Source organism: Equus przewalskii, chromosome X (genome assembly GCF_037783145.1).
Source record: "Equus przewalskii isolate Varuska chromosome X, EquPr2, whole genome shotgun sequence".
NCBI lineage: Eukaryota > Metazoa > Chordata > Mammalia > Perissodactyla > Equidae > Equus > Equus przewalskii.
This window is the reverse complement of record NC_091863.1, coordinates 65,497,422-65,515,716: the sequence shown is the minus strand read 5'-3', so window position 1 is coordinate 65,515,716 and position 18,295 is coordinate 65,497,422. Positions and strand designations below refer to the sequence as shown.

The following is an 18,295-nucleotide window of genomic DNA, read 5'->3' as shown; positions in this document are numbered from 1 at the left end:
TTACAAAACAATGAGATATCACTACACGCCTGTTAGAATGGTCCAAATCCAAACCACTAACGACAACAAATGCCGTGAGGATGTAGAGCAACAAGAGCTCTCATCATTGCCAGTGAGAATGCAAAATGGTACAGCCACTTTGGAAGACAGTTTGGCATTTTCTTCCAAAATTAAACATATTTTACCATATGATCCAGCAAGCACACTCTCTGATATTTATGCAAAGGAGTTGAAAACTTATGTACACACAAAAACCTGCACAGATGTTTATAGCAGCTCTATTCACAACTGCTAAAATTTGGAAGCAATCAAGATGTCCTTCAGTAGGTAAATGGATAAATAAACTGTGGGGCAACTAGGCAATGGAATATTATTCAGTGGTAAAAAGAAATGAGCTATCAAACAATGAAAAGACATGGAACAACCTTAAAAGCATATAGCTAAGTGAGAGAAGCCAATCTGAAAAGGCTACATACTGTATGATTCCAACTAAACAATGTTTTGGAAAAGACAAATCTTTGGAAACAGTAAAAAGATCAGGGGTTGCCAACAGTTAGGGCAGAAGGAGAGATGAAAAAACAGAGCCCAGAGCATTTTTAGGGAAGTGAAAGTATTTTACATGATACTACAATGGCAGATACATGTCATATACATTTGTCAAAACTCATATTATGCATAACACCAAGAGTGAACCCTAATATCAACTATGGGCTTTGGGTGTGATGGTCGATCAATTGCAAGTAAAGCATCACTCTGGTTTGTAATGTTGATAGTGAGGAAGACTGAGCAAGTGTGGGGGAAAGGGATACATGGGAAATCTGTACTTGCTCCTCTATTTTTCTGTGAACCTAAAACTGCCTTAAATATAAAGTTTGTTTAAAAAAAAACCTTAAACTTCTGGTTTCTTTAATGAGTCAGGGGAAAAATTGGGTTCTACAGTAAGTATGATTCTTTTCATTAGACGTTTACTATTCAACTTATATATCTGATATTAAGATATTCTCAGTCTTCTTGTACACAGGCCATTACCAGAAATAAATGAGGATCACCTTAGTTTTGTCAAAAAGCTCAGATCAGGATTGTTGCGGGATTGGCAGGGATTGGGGAAAGCACAGAAGCCTCATAATACCAAGCTTTCTGTTGAAGAACTGCAGTCTTTGATGAGCCTAAGAAGATCTGCTTAAGAAGAAAGCCATAAAAAAAGATACAGAGGAATTACTGTAAATATGATCACTTGTCCATCAACCATTCAGGACAAAAGCAAAAAGCCCACAAACAAGTAAAATGAAATTGATGGAAACAATAAGAACACTTGGATAAATATTTCAAACTATGATATATACTACCACTGTCAAAATATTGCAGATATGTAACTATATAGGTGGTGCTTTACTGACAACCAACAGGGGAAACAGCTGTTCGTCATGGTTGGAATCTGCTCCTAGTCTTTATACTTCAATGCTCCTTCTGCTTTATTGAATATTATACAACTATAACTTCTCAGTTAGAAGAGACTGCTTAGGTCCTCTAAATCTGAGCAATACACTTAGAAGTGTGGGAGAAAGTTGAGGACAGAATGGGAGAATGAGCTACTCATCACACATTAATGACTCATTAACCAGTGAACAAGTTCCTTGTTCTGGAATCCTTAGCGTATAAACCCGCTGATTGTCAATATATGAAAAATAGAGTGCCTATGTATATTTTACAGGAGAGAGTCCATAGCTCTTATCAGATTTTCAAAGGGCTTAGGATTCATGACCCTTAAATATTTAAGAAGTCATCTTCTATGTCACTGACACCTATAATACAGACTGTTAAATAAGACAATTGCATCTGTATACCCAGTAATAGCTAAGGCAGTTCCCCAAGTGCCCAATTTACAATCTGAAAGTAAGTAATTTACGTTAGTAAATCTGGTACACGCTGTCTGTAAACAGCAGCTGTAGTCATTCCAATCTGATATTGACTATCCCAAATCTCCATCCCCAGAGCTTGAATAAGGATAGAGACCAAGAAGGGTGGCATCCTTTTCTCTTTTAGAAGTGTCTATAGCTTTTCTGCTACTCTAAGCTAACCTTAGATGTGAGATAAAGACACCACAGCCAGTCATTTTTGAAAAGTAATTTAAGTAGCATTTGAAAGAGTCTTATCCACAAATAAAATTTTTCTCTCCTGTCAATGCATCAAATTTCATAACTGGCAATTTATACGTAACCTCTTTAAAAAAAACCTATGTATGTATTTTTATTATTTCAGAAAATAGACTATAATGATTGCTTGGCCTCTTTCCTGATGTTTTCATACATACCATTCTTAACTTATTTTTAATTTGAAGTACTTCTGCTCATTCACAGGTCTCTTCCAGGATGATAAATTCAATATTGTCATAGTCACTACAGCAGAATGATTTCCCTATGAAATACATCCCGCAAAGCCAATGATTTTGACAATGTGAATGTATGTCAGCAATGAAAGAATACGTCCTTAAGTGCCCATTATTATGAGCTTTCCTAATTTTCTAATTTTGCAAGCTCCCCAAATTAATTAATCATTTACAGACCAAAAAATATTTTCTGAATGAAAATTATCCCCCAGTTAACACTTTTTAAGCTAAGGAATATCTGGTTTTATGTTATTAAAATCCATATAGAGAGAGGCCGGCCCAGTGGTGTAGTGGTTAAGTTTGCACACTCTGTTTCAGCAGCCCATGGTTCACAGGTTCAGATCCCAGGGTGGACCTAGCACCATTCATCAAGCCACACTCTGGTGGCATCCCACATAAAATAGAGGAATATTGGCATAGATGTTAGTTCAGTGACAATCTTCTTCAAGTAAAAAGAGGGAGATTAGCAACAGTTGTTAGCTCAGGGCCAGTCTTTCTCACACACACATAAAAATTCATATATAGATAAAGATAATCTTCTAAGCCTATAAGATACAAGAAAGTCCATAAAGAGTAACAATGTGTTGGTGCTGGGGACAGTGTAGCCACTAGAATAATAATAATAGTTTAACTGATAGTGGGATAAAAATGAGTATAAGAGTGATTAAATGTATCTCACATTTATTTTGTACTCTACCCTTCCCAAAATACTTCTGCTATTATTGACTTGTATTTTTCCTTACAATAAATCTTTCAGGCATATATATCTGTATTGCCAATTTGAGAAATAAAGAAATAAAGAAAGCTGAGAAATAAAGAAAACCAATTAGAGAAATATTTAGAAATCCTAAAGGTCAATTGACTTGTCTAAGGTAACAATGGGGTTTAGCGGTACAATCAAGCCTAGAAGTCAGGTCTCCAAACTCTCAGACTACATTCTGTCAATAGATTCAAGATGCTCCACCTGCTAAATTTAAATCAAATTTTCTATTTTGTACTAAAATCCAAAAAACTTTTTTCTTAAAAATAAATCAAAACTAATATAATATTATATGTCAATTATAGCTCAATAAAAAAATGAAACATTAGGGTTGGTCTGGTGGTGTAGTGGTTAAATTCATGCACTCCACTTCAGTGGCCCAGGGTTCATGGGTTTGAAGCCCAGGTGCAGACCTACACACCACTCATGAAGCCATGCTGTGGCGGCACCCCACATACAAAACAGTTGAAGACTGGCACAGATGTTATCTCAGGGACAATCTTCCTCCCAAAAAATAAAATTAAGAAAAACACCCTGTGATTAAATCCACACCAAGTGAAGTTTTTGTGGGAACATTCAGTGACTCTGAGGACAACCTAAGAGTTTTTGAAAGGCCTAGGATCTGGACTGGTCTAGAAATGCAACCCAGGGCCACAGAACTCTCCAGCTATATGACTAAAAAACAAAACAAAATACACAAACAAAAACAAACCAAAATGAAAGAATAATAATTTCTCTAAACACTGGCAGTCTTAATACCAGAGTATTCCACTAAAGTCCATTTTGAGTCTCAAACTGCACCCAAAATTCAATAGACCATGCTATATGAGGAATACTCTCAGAGTAACCTGTTTATGCATGATATCTTGAATATGCTAAAATAACAACTACCTGAAAAACTCCCGACATTCTCAGTTTCAATAGTGCTAGCCTACTGTAGCTTTTTCTTTCTAAATTAACTGTATAAAAGGTTTCCAGTAAGTCAAATTGGTAAAATCATCTTTGGTTTTCCGTTCAGATAACAGAAATCCTTTACCTTTCTAATAATGTTGCACCTTACCATGAATCAAAGAACAAATCGAAGCTAGGATACTAGCAAGGAAAATGTTTTAAATCTTATAGTTGATCAGAAAATTAAAAGCATTGAGGTAAGATGCCTATAACTCATGGCCTGCTTATTTGAAATTACTTTCTTTTACAGTTACTGTTATAAGATGATGCCAACATCACTAACTAAAAGTTAACCTAAAAGTGTGTACTTGAAAGTTTCTGGTCATAAGGACAATTTTACAGGAAAAATAGAGAAGGGGACTATTAAAGTCATGATTTTGTCAACAACAAAAAAACGTGCTAAGCACCTACTCTTTGAAAGGTATTGTGATAAGTGTTGTCAGAGACACAAAGATGAATAAAATATTACCCCTTGCCTTCAAACTATTTACAATTTCATAGGGAAAAGATAAAACACACACTCAGACACACAAATACAGCAATAGGCAGAAAATACTCCAAAAAACATAGGAAATGTATGGAAGCATGGGGGAGGAAGACATTTTTTCTTGCATTAGTACTATTCTCAGTAGTTTGCAAATGCAAGGTCTGAAGATTAAGTGAATAACCCAAAAGAAAAAAATAGCAATAGCAGTTGAGAAAACTTAAAATTTCTTTTCAAAAGCAGGAACCAAGATTTTATTTCTGAAACTACTGAGTGAGGGGGTGACTTTAGAATGTTTAAGTATTTAATGTTAAAAATTGCAAAAGTTAACAGACGCACAGATCAATGGAACAGAATCAAGAGTCCAGAAATAAACCCACACATTTATGGACAGCTAATATTCAACAAGGGAGCCAAGAGCATACAATGGAGAAGGAGAGTCTCTTAAATAAATGGTGTTGGGAAAACTGGACAGCCACATGGAAAAGAACAAAAGTAGACCATTATCTTACACCATGCACAAAAATGAACTCAAAATTGATTAAAGACTTGAATGTAAGACCCAAAACCATGAAACTTCTAGAAGAAAACATAGGCAGTACGCTCTTTGACATCAGTATGAACAGCATATTTTCAAGTAGAATGGCTGACTGGGCAAGGGAAACAAAATAAAAAAATGAGCAAATGGGACTACATCAAACTAAAAAGCTTCTGCACAGCAAAGGAAACCATCAACCAAATGAAAAGACAACCTAACAATTGAGAGAAGATATTTGCAAACCATGTATCAGATAAGGGGTTAATAGCCAAAATATACAAAGAACTCATACATCTCAACAACAAAAAAACCAACAACTCAATTAAAGAATGGGCAAAAGATCCGAACAGAGATTTCTCCAAAGAAGATATGCGGATGGCCAACAGGCACATGAAGAGATGTTCAGCATTATTAGCTATCGGGGAAATGCAAACCAAAACTACAATGGAGATATCACCTCACTCCGGTCAGAATGGCTATAATTAACAAGACAGGAAACAACAAGTATTGGAGAGGATGTGGAGAGATGGGAACCCTCATACACTGCTGGTGGGAGTGCAAACTGGTGCGGCCACTATGGAAAACAGTATACAGCATCCTCAAAAAATTAAGAATACATCTACCATATGATCCAGCTATTCCACTGCTGGGTATTTATCCAAAGAACTGAAAACACAAATGCATAAAGATACATGCACCCCTATGTTCATTGCAGCATTATTCAAAATAGCCAAGACTTGGAAGCAACCTAGCTGCCCATCAAGGGATGAATGGATTAAGAAGATGTGGTATATATACATAATGGAATACTACTCAGCCATAAGAAATGATGAAATCCGGTCATTTGTGACAAAATGGATGGACCTTGAGGGTATCATGCTACGTGAAATAAGGCAGAGGGAGAAAGTCAAATACTGTATGATCTCACTCACAAGTAGAAGATAAAAACAATGAAAAACAAACACATAGCAACAGAGATTGGATTGGTGGTTACCATAGGCGAAGGGGGGAGGAGGGAGGGCAAAAGGGGTGATTAGGTTCACATGTGTGGTGATGGACTATAATTAGTTTCTGGGTGGTGAACATGATGTAATCTATACAGAATTCAAAATATATTACGATGTACATCTGAAAGCTATATAATGTTATAATCCAATGTTACTGCAATAAAAAAAATTACAAAAGTTAGAGTGTCCAGGATGGTAGCATAGGAAGACCCTGAATTCACCTCCCACAGACACACGGAATCTACACCTGGATACAGAACACTTCCCCTGAAAGAACCAAGGGCTGATCGAACAGTTTGGGCACAATCAACAATAGAGGGACTAAACAGAGAGGGGTAGGAAAGACACAGAGACACAACATCAACAGAAACCCTACCCTCAATGCAGTGACCTAGAGGAAGGAGGAATATCAGTAAGGGGCCTGTGTGCAAGTTTGCATGCCCTGGGGCACAGTGAAAAAAACAGCAGTTTAAAGGGTACTTATATTATACAGGAAGGACTCCATTCACTAACCCTAGAGTGTCTGCCAAACAGGCAGGAAACTGACGAACTCTCTCTGAGGTTGGAGGTGCTGGCAAGAGCCATTTTTTGTGCTCACCTTCCACGTTGATAGCTTGGGCAGGAGCACAGTCCAGATGCTCTAGCCAGTTTACTAAGGCCACCCAAGAATGCCCCAAGACCCTCCCACCTGTCCCACTAAGGTGGCCTCAGCACTGCACCCTCTGGGACCCCCTCAGCTCATACTCACTTAAGATCCAGCCATTCTGCCAAGGCAGCCACAGCACACACCAGGATCCCACATCCCATGACTGCTCTAGCTCCAGTAGTGGCATGAATATGGCTTGGTTGCAGTGTACCCCAAGACTCCTCTGTCCCACATCCACTCCAGCTCCAGTCAGCCTGCCAAAGTTGCCTGGTATGCAAAGTCAAACTCAAAGGAAGAATGAAGAAACATGGTGAGAACTTCAACAAAAAGTTAGAAAATATAAGAACGAACAAATAAGAGCTAGAGACCATGATAACTAAAATGAAAATAGACTAGAGAGAATCAACAGAAGATTAGATGATACAGAAGAACAAATGAGTGATCTGGAAGACAAAATAGTGGAAATCAATCAAAGCAGCAAAAAGAAAAAGAATTTTAAAAAATAAGAATGGTTTAAGGGACCTCTGGGACAACATCAAGCATACTAACATTTGCATTATAGGTGTCATATAAAGAGAAGAGACAGAGAAAGGGGAAGAAGACTTATTTGAAGCAATAAGGGCTGAAAACTTCTCCAACCTGGTAGAGGAAACAGACATCCAGGTCCAGAAAGTACAGAGAGTACCACACAGGAGAGATCCATACCAAAACATAAGGAAAGTGGCAAAATTTAATGATAAAGAGAAAATCTTAAAGACAACAAAAGAAAAACAACAAGTCCCATACAAGGGAACCCCCATAAGACTATCAGCTGATTTTTAAGCTGAAAATTTGCAGGCCAAAAGGCAGTTACATGATATATTTAAAGTGTTGAAAGGAAAAAAACTTCCAACCAAAAATACCCTATCTGGAAAGGTTATCATTCAGAATTGAAAGAGACAGAGTTTCTCAGACAAGCAAAAATTAAAGAAGCTCATCACCACTAAACTGGCCTAAGAAGAAATGCCAAAGGGTCTTCTTTAAGTGGAAAAGAAAAGGCCATAACTAGAAATATGAAAATATATAAAAGAAAAACTCTCATTGGTGAAGGCAAATATTTAGTAAAGGCAATGGAGCAACCATTAAAAAGCTTGTGTGAAGGTTAAAAGAAAAAAATAGTAAAATGAACTATAACTACAATAAGTAGTTAACATATACAAAAAACAAAAGATGTAAAACAAGACATGAAAAACATAAAATGTGGGGATGAGAGTAAAAATGTAGTGCTTTTAGAATGCACTTGAACTTAAGAAGCTATCACCTTAAAATAGACTGCTGTCTATCTATCTATCTATCTATCTATCTATCTATATAGGTTGATATATGAACTTCATGGGAACAACAAACCAAAAACCTACAATAGATACACAAAAAATTAAAAGAAAGGAATCCAAACATCACACTAAAGAAAACCATCAAACCACAATGTAAAGAGACCAAGTGAAGAAGGAACAGAGAAGTACTACAAAACAACCAGAAAACAACTAAAAAATGGCAATAAGTATATACCTTTCAATAATTAGTTATACTAATTATTGTAGTAGTAATACTCATATCAGACAAAATAGACTTTAAAGTAAAGACTGTAACAAAAGACGAAGAAGGGCATTGAATAACGATAAAGGAGTCATCCCAAAAAGAGAATATAATTTCATAAATACATATGTACCTAACATAGAAGCACCTAAATATATAAAGCAAATATTAACAGACATAAAGGGAGAAACTGACAGGAACACAATAATAGTAGGGGACTTTAATATACCACTTACATCAATGGACTGATCACCCAGATAGAAAATCAGTAAGGAAAGATTGGCCTTAAACAACACATTAGACCAGATGGACTTAATATATACAGAACATTCCATCCAAAAACTGCAGAGTACATATTCTTTTCAAGTGCACATGGAATAGTCTGCAAGATAGATCACGTTAGGCCACAGAACAAGTCTCAATAAAATTAAGAAGACTGACATCATATCAAGCATCATTTCTGACCACAACAGTATGAAACTAGAAATCAATTACAAGAAAACTGAAAAAAATACTAACACATGGAGACGAAAAAACATGCTACTAAACAACCAATGCGTCAATGAAGAAAACAAAGAAAATGAAAAAATACCTTGAGACAAATGAAATTGTAAACATAACTTTCCAAAATGGGACACAGCAAAAGCAGTTCTAAGAGGGAAGTTTGTAGCAATACAGGCCTACCTCAAATACACAATCTCAAGACCTAAAGGAACTAGAAGAACAAACAAAACCCAAAGTTAGTAGAAGGAAGGAAATAATAAAGATCAGAGTGGAAATAAATGAAATAGAGACTAAAAAAAAAAAAACAATACAGAAGATCAATGAAACTAAAAGCTGGTTCATTAAAAATATAAAATTAATAAATCTTTGGCCAGACTCATAAAGAAAAAGAGAGTGAAGGCCCAAACAATGAAAATCAGAAACGAAGGAGGAAAGTTACAACTGACATCACAGAAATAGAGAGGATCATAAGAGATTACTACAAACAATTATACATCAACAAATTGGAAAACCTAGAAAAAATGGATAAATTCCTAGAAAGACACAACCTTCCAAGACTGACACATGAAGAAATACAAAATCTGAATAGACTGATTACAAATAAATAAAACTGAATCAGTAATTTAAAAATTCCCAAAACCCAAAAGTCCAGGACCAGATAACTTCACAGCTGAATTTTACCAAACATTTAAAGAAGAGTTAATACCAATCCTTCTCAATTTATTCCAAAAAATTGAAGAGGAAGGAATGTTTCTAAACTCATTTTACAAAGCCAGCATTACCCTGATAGCGAAGCTAGACAAAGACATCACAAAAAAAGAAAATTATAGGCCAATATCCCTGATGAACATAGATGCAAAAATCTTCAAGAAAATATTAACAAGCCAATTAAAAACTATATTAAAAGAATCATACAACACAATCAACTGAGATTTATCTCAGCGAGGGAAGCCTGGTTCAACATCCAGACATCAATCAATGTGACACATCACATTAACAAATCAAAGGATAAATATGATATGATCATCTTGGTAGATGCAGAAAAAGCACTTGACAAAATTCAACATCCGTTTACGATAAAAACTTTCAACAAAGTGGGTACAGAAGGAATGTACTTCAACAGGATAAAGGCAATATATGACAAACCCACAGCTAACATCATACCCAACAATGAAAAACTGACAGCTTTTCCTCTAAGCTCAGGAACAAGATAGGGATGCCCACTCTCAACACTTTTATTCAATGTAGTATTGGAAGTCCTAGCTACAGCAATCAGAAAAGAAAAATAAAGAAAATGCATCCAAATTGGAAAGGAAGAAGTAAAACTGTCACTCTTTGCAGATGACATGATACTACATATAGAATACCCTAAAGACTCCACAAAATTACTACTAGAATTAATAAATGAATTCAGTAAAGTTTCAGGACACAAAATTAATATACAGAAAGCAGTTGCATTTCCACACACTAATAATGAGCTATTGGCAAAAAAATTAAGAAAATCTCATTTACAGCTGCATCAAAAATAATAAAATATCTGGGAATAAATTTAACAAAGGAGGTGAAAGACTTGTACTCTGAAAACTATAAGACACTGATGAAAGAAATTGAAGATGACAGAAATAAATAGAAAGATATACCATGTTCATGGATTGGAAAAATTAATATTGTTAAAATGTCCATACTATCCAAAGCAATCTACAGATTCAATGCAATCCCCATCAAAATACCAGTGGCATTTTTTTTTGGATGAGGAAGATTGGCCCTGAACTAACATCTTTTGCCAATCCTCCCCTTTTTGCTTGAGTAAAATTGTCACTGAGCCAACATTGTGCCAATCTTCTTTTATTTTGTACGTGGGGTGCTGCCACAGCATAGCTTGATGAGTAATGTGTAAGTCCACACCCAGGATCCAAACCCACGAACCGTGGGCTGCCAAGGAGGAGTGGGCAACCTTAATCATTATGCCACCAGGCTGGCTCCCTAATGGCATTTTTCACAGAACTAGAACAAAGAATCCTAAAATTTCTATAGAACCACAGAAGACCCCAAATCACCAAAGCAATGTTGAGAAAGGAGAACAAAGCTGGAGGTATCATGCTCCCTGATTTCGAACTATACTATAAAGCTATAGTAATCAAAATAGTATGGTACTGGCATGAAAACAGACACTTAGATAAATGGAACAGAACAGAGAGCCCAGAAATAAAGCCATGCTTACGTGGCCAATTAATATATGACGAAGGAGGCAAGAATATACAATGGTGGAAAAGACAGTCTCTTCAATAAACGGTGTTGGGAAAACTGGACAGCTACATGCAAAAGAATGAAACTGGACCACTATCTTATACCACATAGAAAAATAAATCCAAAATGGATTAAAGACTTGAATGTAACACCTAAAACCATAAAACTACTAGAAGAAAACGTAGGCAGTCAGTTCTTTGATATCGGTCTTAGCAATATTATTTTTGGACCAGTCTCCTCAGGCAAGGGCAACAAAAGCAAAAATAAACACATGGGATTACATCAAACTAAAAAGCTTTTGCACAGTGAAGGAAACTATAAACAAAACAAAAAACCATCTACTGAATGGGAGAAGATATTTGCAAAACATACATCCGATGTTGGATTGATAATGAAAATATATTAAGAACTTACACAACTTAGCAAAAAAAACAAACTGGTTAAAAAATGGTCAGAGGACTTAAATAGACATTTTTCCAAAGAAGACATACAGATGGCCAAAAGGCACATGAAAAGATACTAAACATCACTAAGCATCAGAGAAATACAAATGAAAACCACAGTGAGATACTACCACACCTGTTAAAATGGCTATTATCAAAAAGACAAAATACAATAAGTGTTGGCAAAGATGTGAAGAAAAGGGAACCCTCGTACACTGTTGGTGGGAATGTGAACTGGTGCAGCCACTATGGAAGACAGTTTGGAGGTTCCTCAAAAAACTAAAAATAAAATTACCATAGGAGCCAGCAATTCCACTTCTGGATATTTATCTGAAGAAAACAAAAATAAATTTAAAGCAATATATGCACCCCTGTGTTCATTGCAGCATTGTTTACAATAGCCAAGATATAGAAGCAACCTAAGCATCCATCAATCAGATGAATGAACAAAGATGTGGTATACACACACACACATACACACACACACTGGAACAGTACTCAGCCATTAAAAAGAATGAACAAAGATGTGGTATACACACACACACATACACACACACACTGGAACAGTACTCAGCCATTAAAAAGAATGAAATCTTGCTATTTGCAACATCATGGATGGACCTAGAGGGAATTATGCTAAGTGAAATACGTCAGACAGAGAAATTAAAATACCATGTTTTTTTCACTTATATGTGGAATCTAAAAAAGAAAAGAACAAACAAAACAAAACAGAAATAGACTCAGATACAGGAAATAAATTGGTGGTTACCAGAGGTGGGAAGGTTTAGGGGAGCAGGCGAAATAGATGAAGGAGAGTAAGAGGTACAAACTTCCAGTTATACAATAAATAATTCCTGGGGATGCAATGTACAGCATAGGGAATACAGTCAATAATATTGTAATAACTTTGTGTGGTGACAGATCATAATTAGACTTATCATGGTGATCATTTTGTAACGTATATAAATATTGACGTACAACTGAAACTAATAGGATATTGTATGCCAATTATACTTCAACAAAAAAATTATAAAAGTTAGAATTAAAATGTGAACCAAGAAAACTTGGAATTTATTCTTCACTTGAAATGTCTCGACATAAAAATAATTTTATTGACAATTTAAATTATTTTTATAATAAATTCTCACATATATTGTGCTAGATAACTGTGCATTTCAACTTAATGTCAGGGTAACCTTATTGCACTGAAGCTATTTTATGGATCGGGAATAAAATCTTTAAAAAGATACTATAATTCTGCAGTGATAATATATTATTTTCATCTATGTAGTGCCTAATCCATTTCTATTTTTCCTCTTTTCTTTTGAGGAAGATTAGCCCTGAGCTAACATCTGCTGCCAATCCTCCTCTTTTTGCTGAGGAAGACTGGCCCTGAGCTAACATCTGTGCCCATCTTCCTCTACTTTATAGGTGGGATGCCTGTCATAGCATGGCTTGACAAGTGGTACGTAGGTCCACACCTGGGATCTGAACCAGCAAACCTCGGGCCGCCGAAGCGGAACATGTGAATTTAACCACTGCACCACCGGGCCAACTTCTAATCCATTTTTCTTAACAGAACATGCTAAAGGATCTTTACTAATCACCATGTAAAGAAAACAGTGGAATAAAGCAAGGCTCCATAGTAATTAATCATCTTTAGAAGAGTTTCTATAATTAAAAAATGCTAAGTACTGCCATTCTTTCTTAAGGTGCTCCTTGGAATGATGCTAATAAGAACACCTGATAAAAGACTGACTTTGGATCTTTCCTCCCTGTTCAATCAGTAAACATCATTTTTTCAGTTATGGATTAACGTGTACAGCAAGTGACGGAGGAAGGCATAGCCTTTGCTCTCGAAGGTTAACTATATATTAAGTGTAATAAATTATGATTAATAATAAAAATTAAAATAATTGCATTTAACTCTTCCTTTCATTGCATCTATTCCTCTATATAGTCCATTCTCTTCAGTCATCACTGGCTCCTTTTAATAGAAGATTGTAAATCATATCTGTTAGGTAGTGTGTTTTACTGTTCATCTCATGTCATTATTTTAGAATGTTCGATTGCTTCCAATAATCATGTATTAATTCTATTAAGTCCAAAATCGTACATTAATACATTAATTAAAGTTTAATTAATACACTAATTCCAATACCCATTCAGGGAAGACTTCAACCATGACAAAGAAATTTTTCTTAGAATATGTTTATTAAAACATAATGTTATGATCTTAAAGTTACAGATTTCAGGTTCGAATATTTAATATTGAAGCATCTTCTGTAAAAGACTGCAAAATAATATGTGTTTTTATGTATTAATATTCTGTGTAATCTGGGCAGCTGAGCCCATAAAAGACAAAATGTGATGTGCAGAGCAGAAATGTTTCAAAACATCTTACCTTCTATCCACACACGAACTTCAGTGGGAGAGGATGTCACAGTAGGATCTCGCTGGAAAAGACAAAACGATTGTGCCACGTCTCAGAATGGACAAATAGAGAAAATCTTCTGGCATTTAATGTCTAAGTTTTAGATTACCTGAGTAGCTAAGAATGAAATAACACAACTTAATCAGGCTCAGGCCTTATCTATTTATACAGACTGCATAATAGTAGCATATGCTGTCAGGCATGGGAGTTTGGGGTAAAATAATCCACCATTAATTAAATAATTAAATTAATATTTATTGAGTGTCTCTTTAGTAAAATACAAAAATTCAAATATAAATCTGAACAAAATATCAATATATGGTACAATGCGGATGAACCTTGAAAAGATTATGCTAAGTGAAAGAAACCAGACACGCAAGGTTGCATATTGTATGATTCCATTTAGTTGAAATACCCAGAATAGGTAAATCCACAGACACAGAAAGATTAGTGATTGCTAGGGGCTGTGGGGAGGCATGGAGGAGTGACTGTTTAGTGGGTATGGGGTTCTCTTCTGAGGTGATGAAAATGTTTTGGAACTAGATAGAAGTGGTCATTGCACTATACAGTGAATATACTAAATACCTCTGAATTGTACACTTTAAAATGGTTAATTTTATGTTGTGTGAATTTTCCCTCTATAAAATAAAATTATAAAGGCAAAAACATATAAATCTGACACAACTTCTGTCCTACAGGAATTGTGGAACTATTAAGAAGAAGCAAAAGCACATGAACAGCGTTGTTAATTAGCTTAAGACAAATACCACACAAAGAAAGTGCTAAGAAGTTTATGCTTAACTGCAAGCAAAGAGACAGCTTCATGCAGCAGGTGGCATCTGAGTCAAGCCAAAGATAAAGATCCTTGAGAAAAAAATAATAATATCTGCCCTACTTACATCAGGAGTGTCTTGAGAGAACCATGGGGAGAAAAAATGAGAAGACTTTCTAAAACGCAAAACATTCCTTACGGAAATGTGAATCATTATTAATCCTGGTAGTTTTGAAGCTCTGAATTGTTGCAGCTTGCAGGCTTCCTACCTATATTACTCAACTCTTGAAACCCATAATAGGGAGGATACAAAGAACATGTTAATGACAATTTAAAAAGTAGGATTGTTATAATGCACATGCTCTTAGAATCAACTGTTTTCCTCGTTCATTTACTGTCTTTTAACTAAATTTTATGATCTTGTATGTAGAAATGTTTTACAAATGTAAATCACTGAAGTTCACATTAAATAATTGGTCTAAAATCATAGCCAAAGCCCTTCCTGAAAACTTGAATATAGGTCTCACTTTCCCAGCCTAAATAAATGTGACCAAATTAGATGAGTGGTGCTGCCATGTTTTCTCACCCTCCTAGCCAATTAATTCAGGCCCCACTTTGCACAGCCACTTCTTGAACTACCACAGCATATTTTGTGTTTACCTTTATCTTGCCCCTCAAGAAAACTGGGTTTGAATCTGAATATCTTTCAAACTGCAGAAATGACAAGGGTCTGACAGGCTTTCTAGAGCCGCACTGGCCAAGAGAACTTTTTGCAATATTGAAATATTCTATATCCGCACTATTCAATACAGCAGCTACTGGCCACATGTTACTAATAAGCAAGTAAAATGTGGCTACTGAGACTTGGGAACACAATTTTTAATTGTGTTTAATTTTAATTGATTGAAATTTAAAAAGCCACATGTGGCTAGTGGTTACCAGATTGCACACCACAGTTCTAGAACCTCCAATAAGGTATCAGGGTTACATACTTGGGGGACAATTTCAGACTGAAAATGAGGGGTGCTAGGGGAATAGGAAGATATGAAAGAATCCTGACGCTTACTCTCAGATTATCTGTAGTCTTAAAATGCATGATGAAAGTGGCAATGAGCCTACCAGCGCCAGCAAGTCACTAGTCCTTCTCTGATTTCCCCTTCACCTGAGGTTTGATGGTAGGAGAGGCTGTACAGAGGAGGGTGGGTGGGTAAAGAAAAGGAGGTTTGGGTAGGCTCCAGTGGTGAACTGAACCTCTCCAATAGGTTTCAGTTACTCTGAAAAAAAAAAACAAAAAGAAAGTAAGCAAGCCAGAAACACTTAGCAAAGTTCTGGCATTCAGCAGAGAGTTTATTAAAATAAAGATGGAAAAAATTTCATTTCATTCAAGCTCATTTAACAAATGTGTAATATGTGTTCACTATGTACCAAGCACTGGGAATTTCATTAACTAAAAGATGTGATTGTGCTTTCTATGATTGTATAACATCATCTAAAATCCTCTAATTTCTAGGAAAGGGGTTTTTGGTGTGCAGTAGTTTTCCTATTCTTTTTTGCTTTTTAACATTTATATTACGTCTTGAATCTGCCTAAATGGCTTTTTTCTTTATTTAGTTTTTTTGTTTGTTTGTTTGTTTTTGGTCTTTCCAGGATTCATCACTTTCTTCCTTTAATGCCAGATAAGAGGAGAACTATTGCCTGTTCTCTCCCCTTGAAAATTCATATGGCTGTTCATGCAAAATATTCACTAAAGTTTTTCATCTCAGCTTTAAAATCCAAGATAAGGAAAGGAAAAACTGGCAAATCAAACAATAAATCTAAAAAAAAAAAATCAGTGATCTAAGATAGTGGAAAATCTCCCTCCTCAAGACCTCAGAGTCTATTCTCATGTTGACTAGCTTCGAAAATTGCATTCCTTTATGTTGAAAGGCTTGGGTCTATAACCTACGTAGCGGGATAAACTAGAAGCTGAACAGCCCCTAACGGTTAGCATTTTAATCAAGCTTAATGTATTTTAAAGGCACAACCATAGAAGTTCTATTATCCATATCCATGACAATAGGTGTTAAGATTTAAAACAAACAGAAAATTCTAAATCATATCATGGTGGATTTCTTTTTCCAGAAGAGAATAATATAAATAATTCTGAGAAGGATTATTATATTATCATAAAAGGAGAATCATAGACTCAGGGGATTAAAAAAAATACAGGGGATATCTTAATCAAAAGGTTGGAATTCGACAGTTGGAACAGCCGCCACAGAAATGGCACAGACCTTGATGAGGCAGCAGCGCGCGGCTGCCAACAGCTAAATTTCTATGGGAAATTTTCCTTATGTCGAGCTGAAATCAGCCTTCTCTGAACTCGCGCCCCCATCCCCGTATTTTTCGTCCTAGTTCTGCCTCAACTCTGTCCCCATGAACAAGTCTCTGAAGACTTTTAGCTCAGAGAGTAACCCAATCTACGGCACCGTCCCACCAAGTTGTCAGTTGGCCAACCTAACCGTCCCCGCACCCTCATTTTCTGTCCTCGGTTTCTCGTAGGACAGATTCCCAGCCCCGTCCTCACCCAAAGGTTCCCCACTAGTCTCTCAGGAATTCAATCTTCACTGTGGGGCTCCGAGCCGAGATGCGAGGCAGAGGCAGCTTGACTACCTGAGACCGGGCGACGGAGGGCCGCCTGGTCACCCTCACACTCTCTCCGCCCATCTGCCGCGACAGCCCTGTAGGCCTCCTTCCCTCCAGAAGAACCCGCTTTCCCCTCAGACCGTGTCGCCGTTTAGGGCTTTCAAAGGGATGCTCCTCAGAACGGTTAACGCCTCCCCTACAGCCGCACCCGAGGGCTACAGTAAGCGACCTTGCTACTTGCCTCCTTCCCTACCCTCTCAGGCCCGACGCCGCGGGGGCAGGATTCCCTCAGCTACCAACCCGGCGGTCCGGTCCGGGACGGACCGGTCCCGGCTGCCCCGGGCCCCACACGCCGGTCACCGCTCGCCCCCAACGCCCGGCGGCGCGTGCCTAGGAACCGCCGGCTGCCGGTGACGTAGCTCTTGCCTATGCGGGGTGGGGGAGGGGGTTGGTGTGTGAACCGGTCTTCGCCCTTTACTCGCACTTAATCACTGTTGGAAAAGTTTGTTTTCCTTGAGATACTGTCCACGTCTTTGGGGGTGCTTTAAGGATTCTTAAGATGAAATGCACATACACTCACACACTCACATACACACACACAATCAGAGTGAGCATGACTTCAAGGGAAGAAGAAAACTAACCTGGCAACAACAGGTGGTCACAGAGTTCTCAATAAAAGAGACCGTCTCTGGAACGCTGAGCCAAAGTGAAGACGTGCCCCTCTCTAGCGTTTATGCGAAATCCACCTTTTTTTTCCTTTCTTAATCTAACTTTATTGACCATAAAAGCGAGGCCCAGACTTGAGGAGGGCAAAGGTGGGGGAGGGCTAGAGCTAGGGTCTCAAGTAGCCTTACACTCTCAAGATTAGTTCAAGTAGCTTCCGTTTTGATATACTATGGTGTTACATCATGCCGGTGTAAAGT

The 18,295-nt window shown here is 37.0% G+C and overlaps 1 protein-coding gene across 4 annotated transcripts in view; it reads right to left on the bottom strand.

Moving 5' to 3' along the window:
- The window catches only part of LOC103566226 (uncharacterized), a 396,238-nt gene extending 378,474 nt beyond the window's left edge, over nucleotides 1–17,764 (bottom strand). For 2 of the 4 annotated variants that reach the window (XM_070603400.1, XM_070603403.1), the window contains exons 1-3: nucleotides 17,614–17,764; nucleotides 15,814–16,021; nucleotides 13,946–13,997 (exon numbers count right to left, since the gene is read on the bottom strand). In XM_070603400.1, the coding sequence (XP_070459501.1) occupies nucleotides 13,946–13,997; nucleotides 15,814–15,843 (82 nt within the window). In that variant the 5' untranslated portion in view covers nucleotides 15,844–16,021; nucleotides 17,614–17,764. The remainder of the gene's footprint in view (nucleotides 1–13,945; nucleotides 13,998–15,813; nucleotides 16,022–17,613) is intronic. The other 2 variants (XM_070603401.1, XM_070603402.1) reach the window with 2 other exon arrangements.
- Nucleotides 17,765–18,295: the final 531 nt, after the last annotated feature.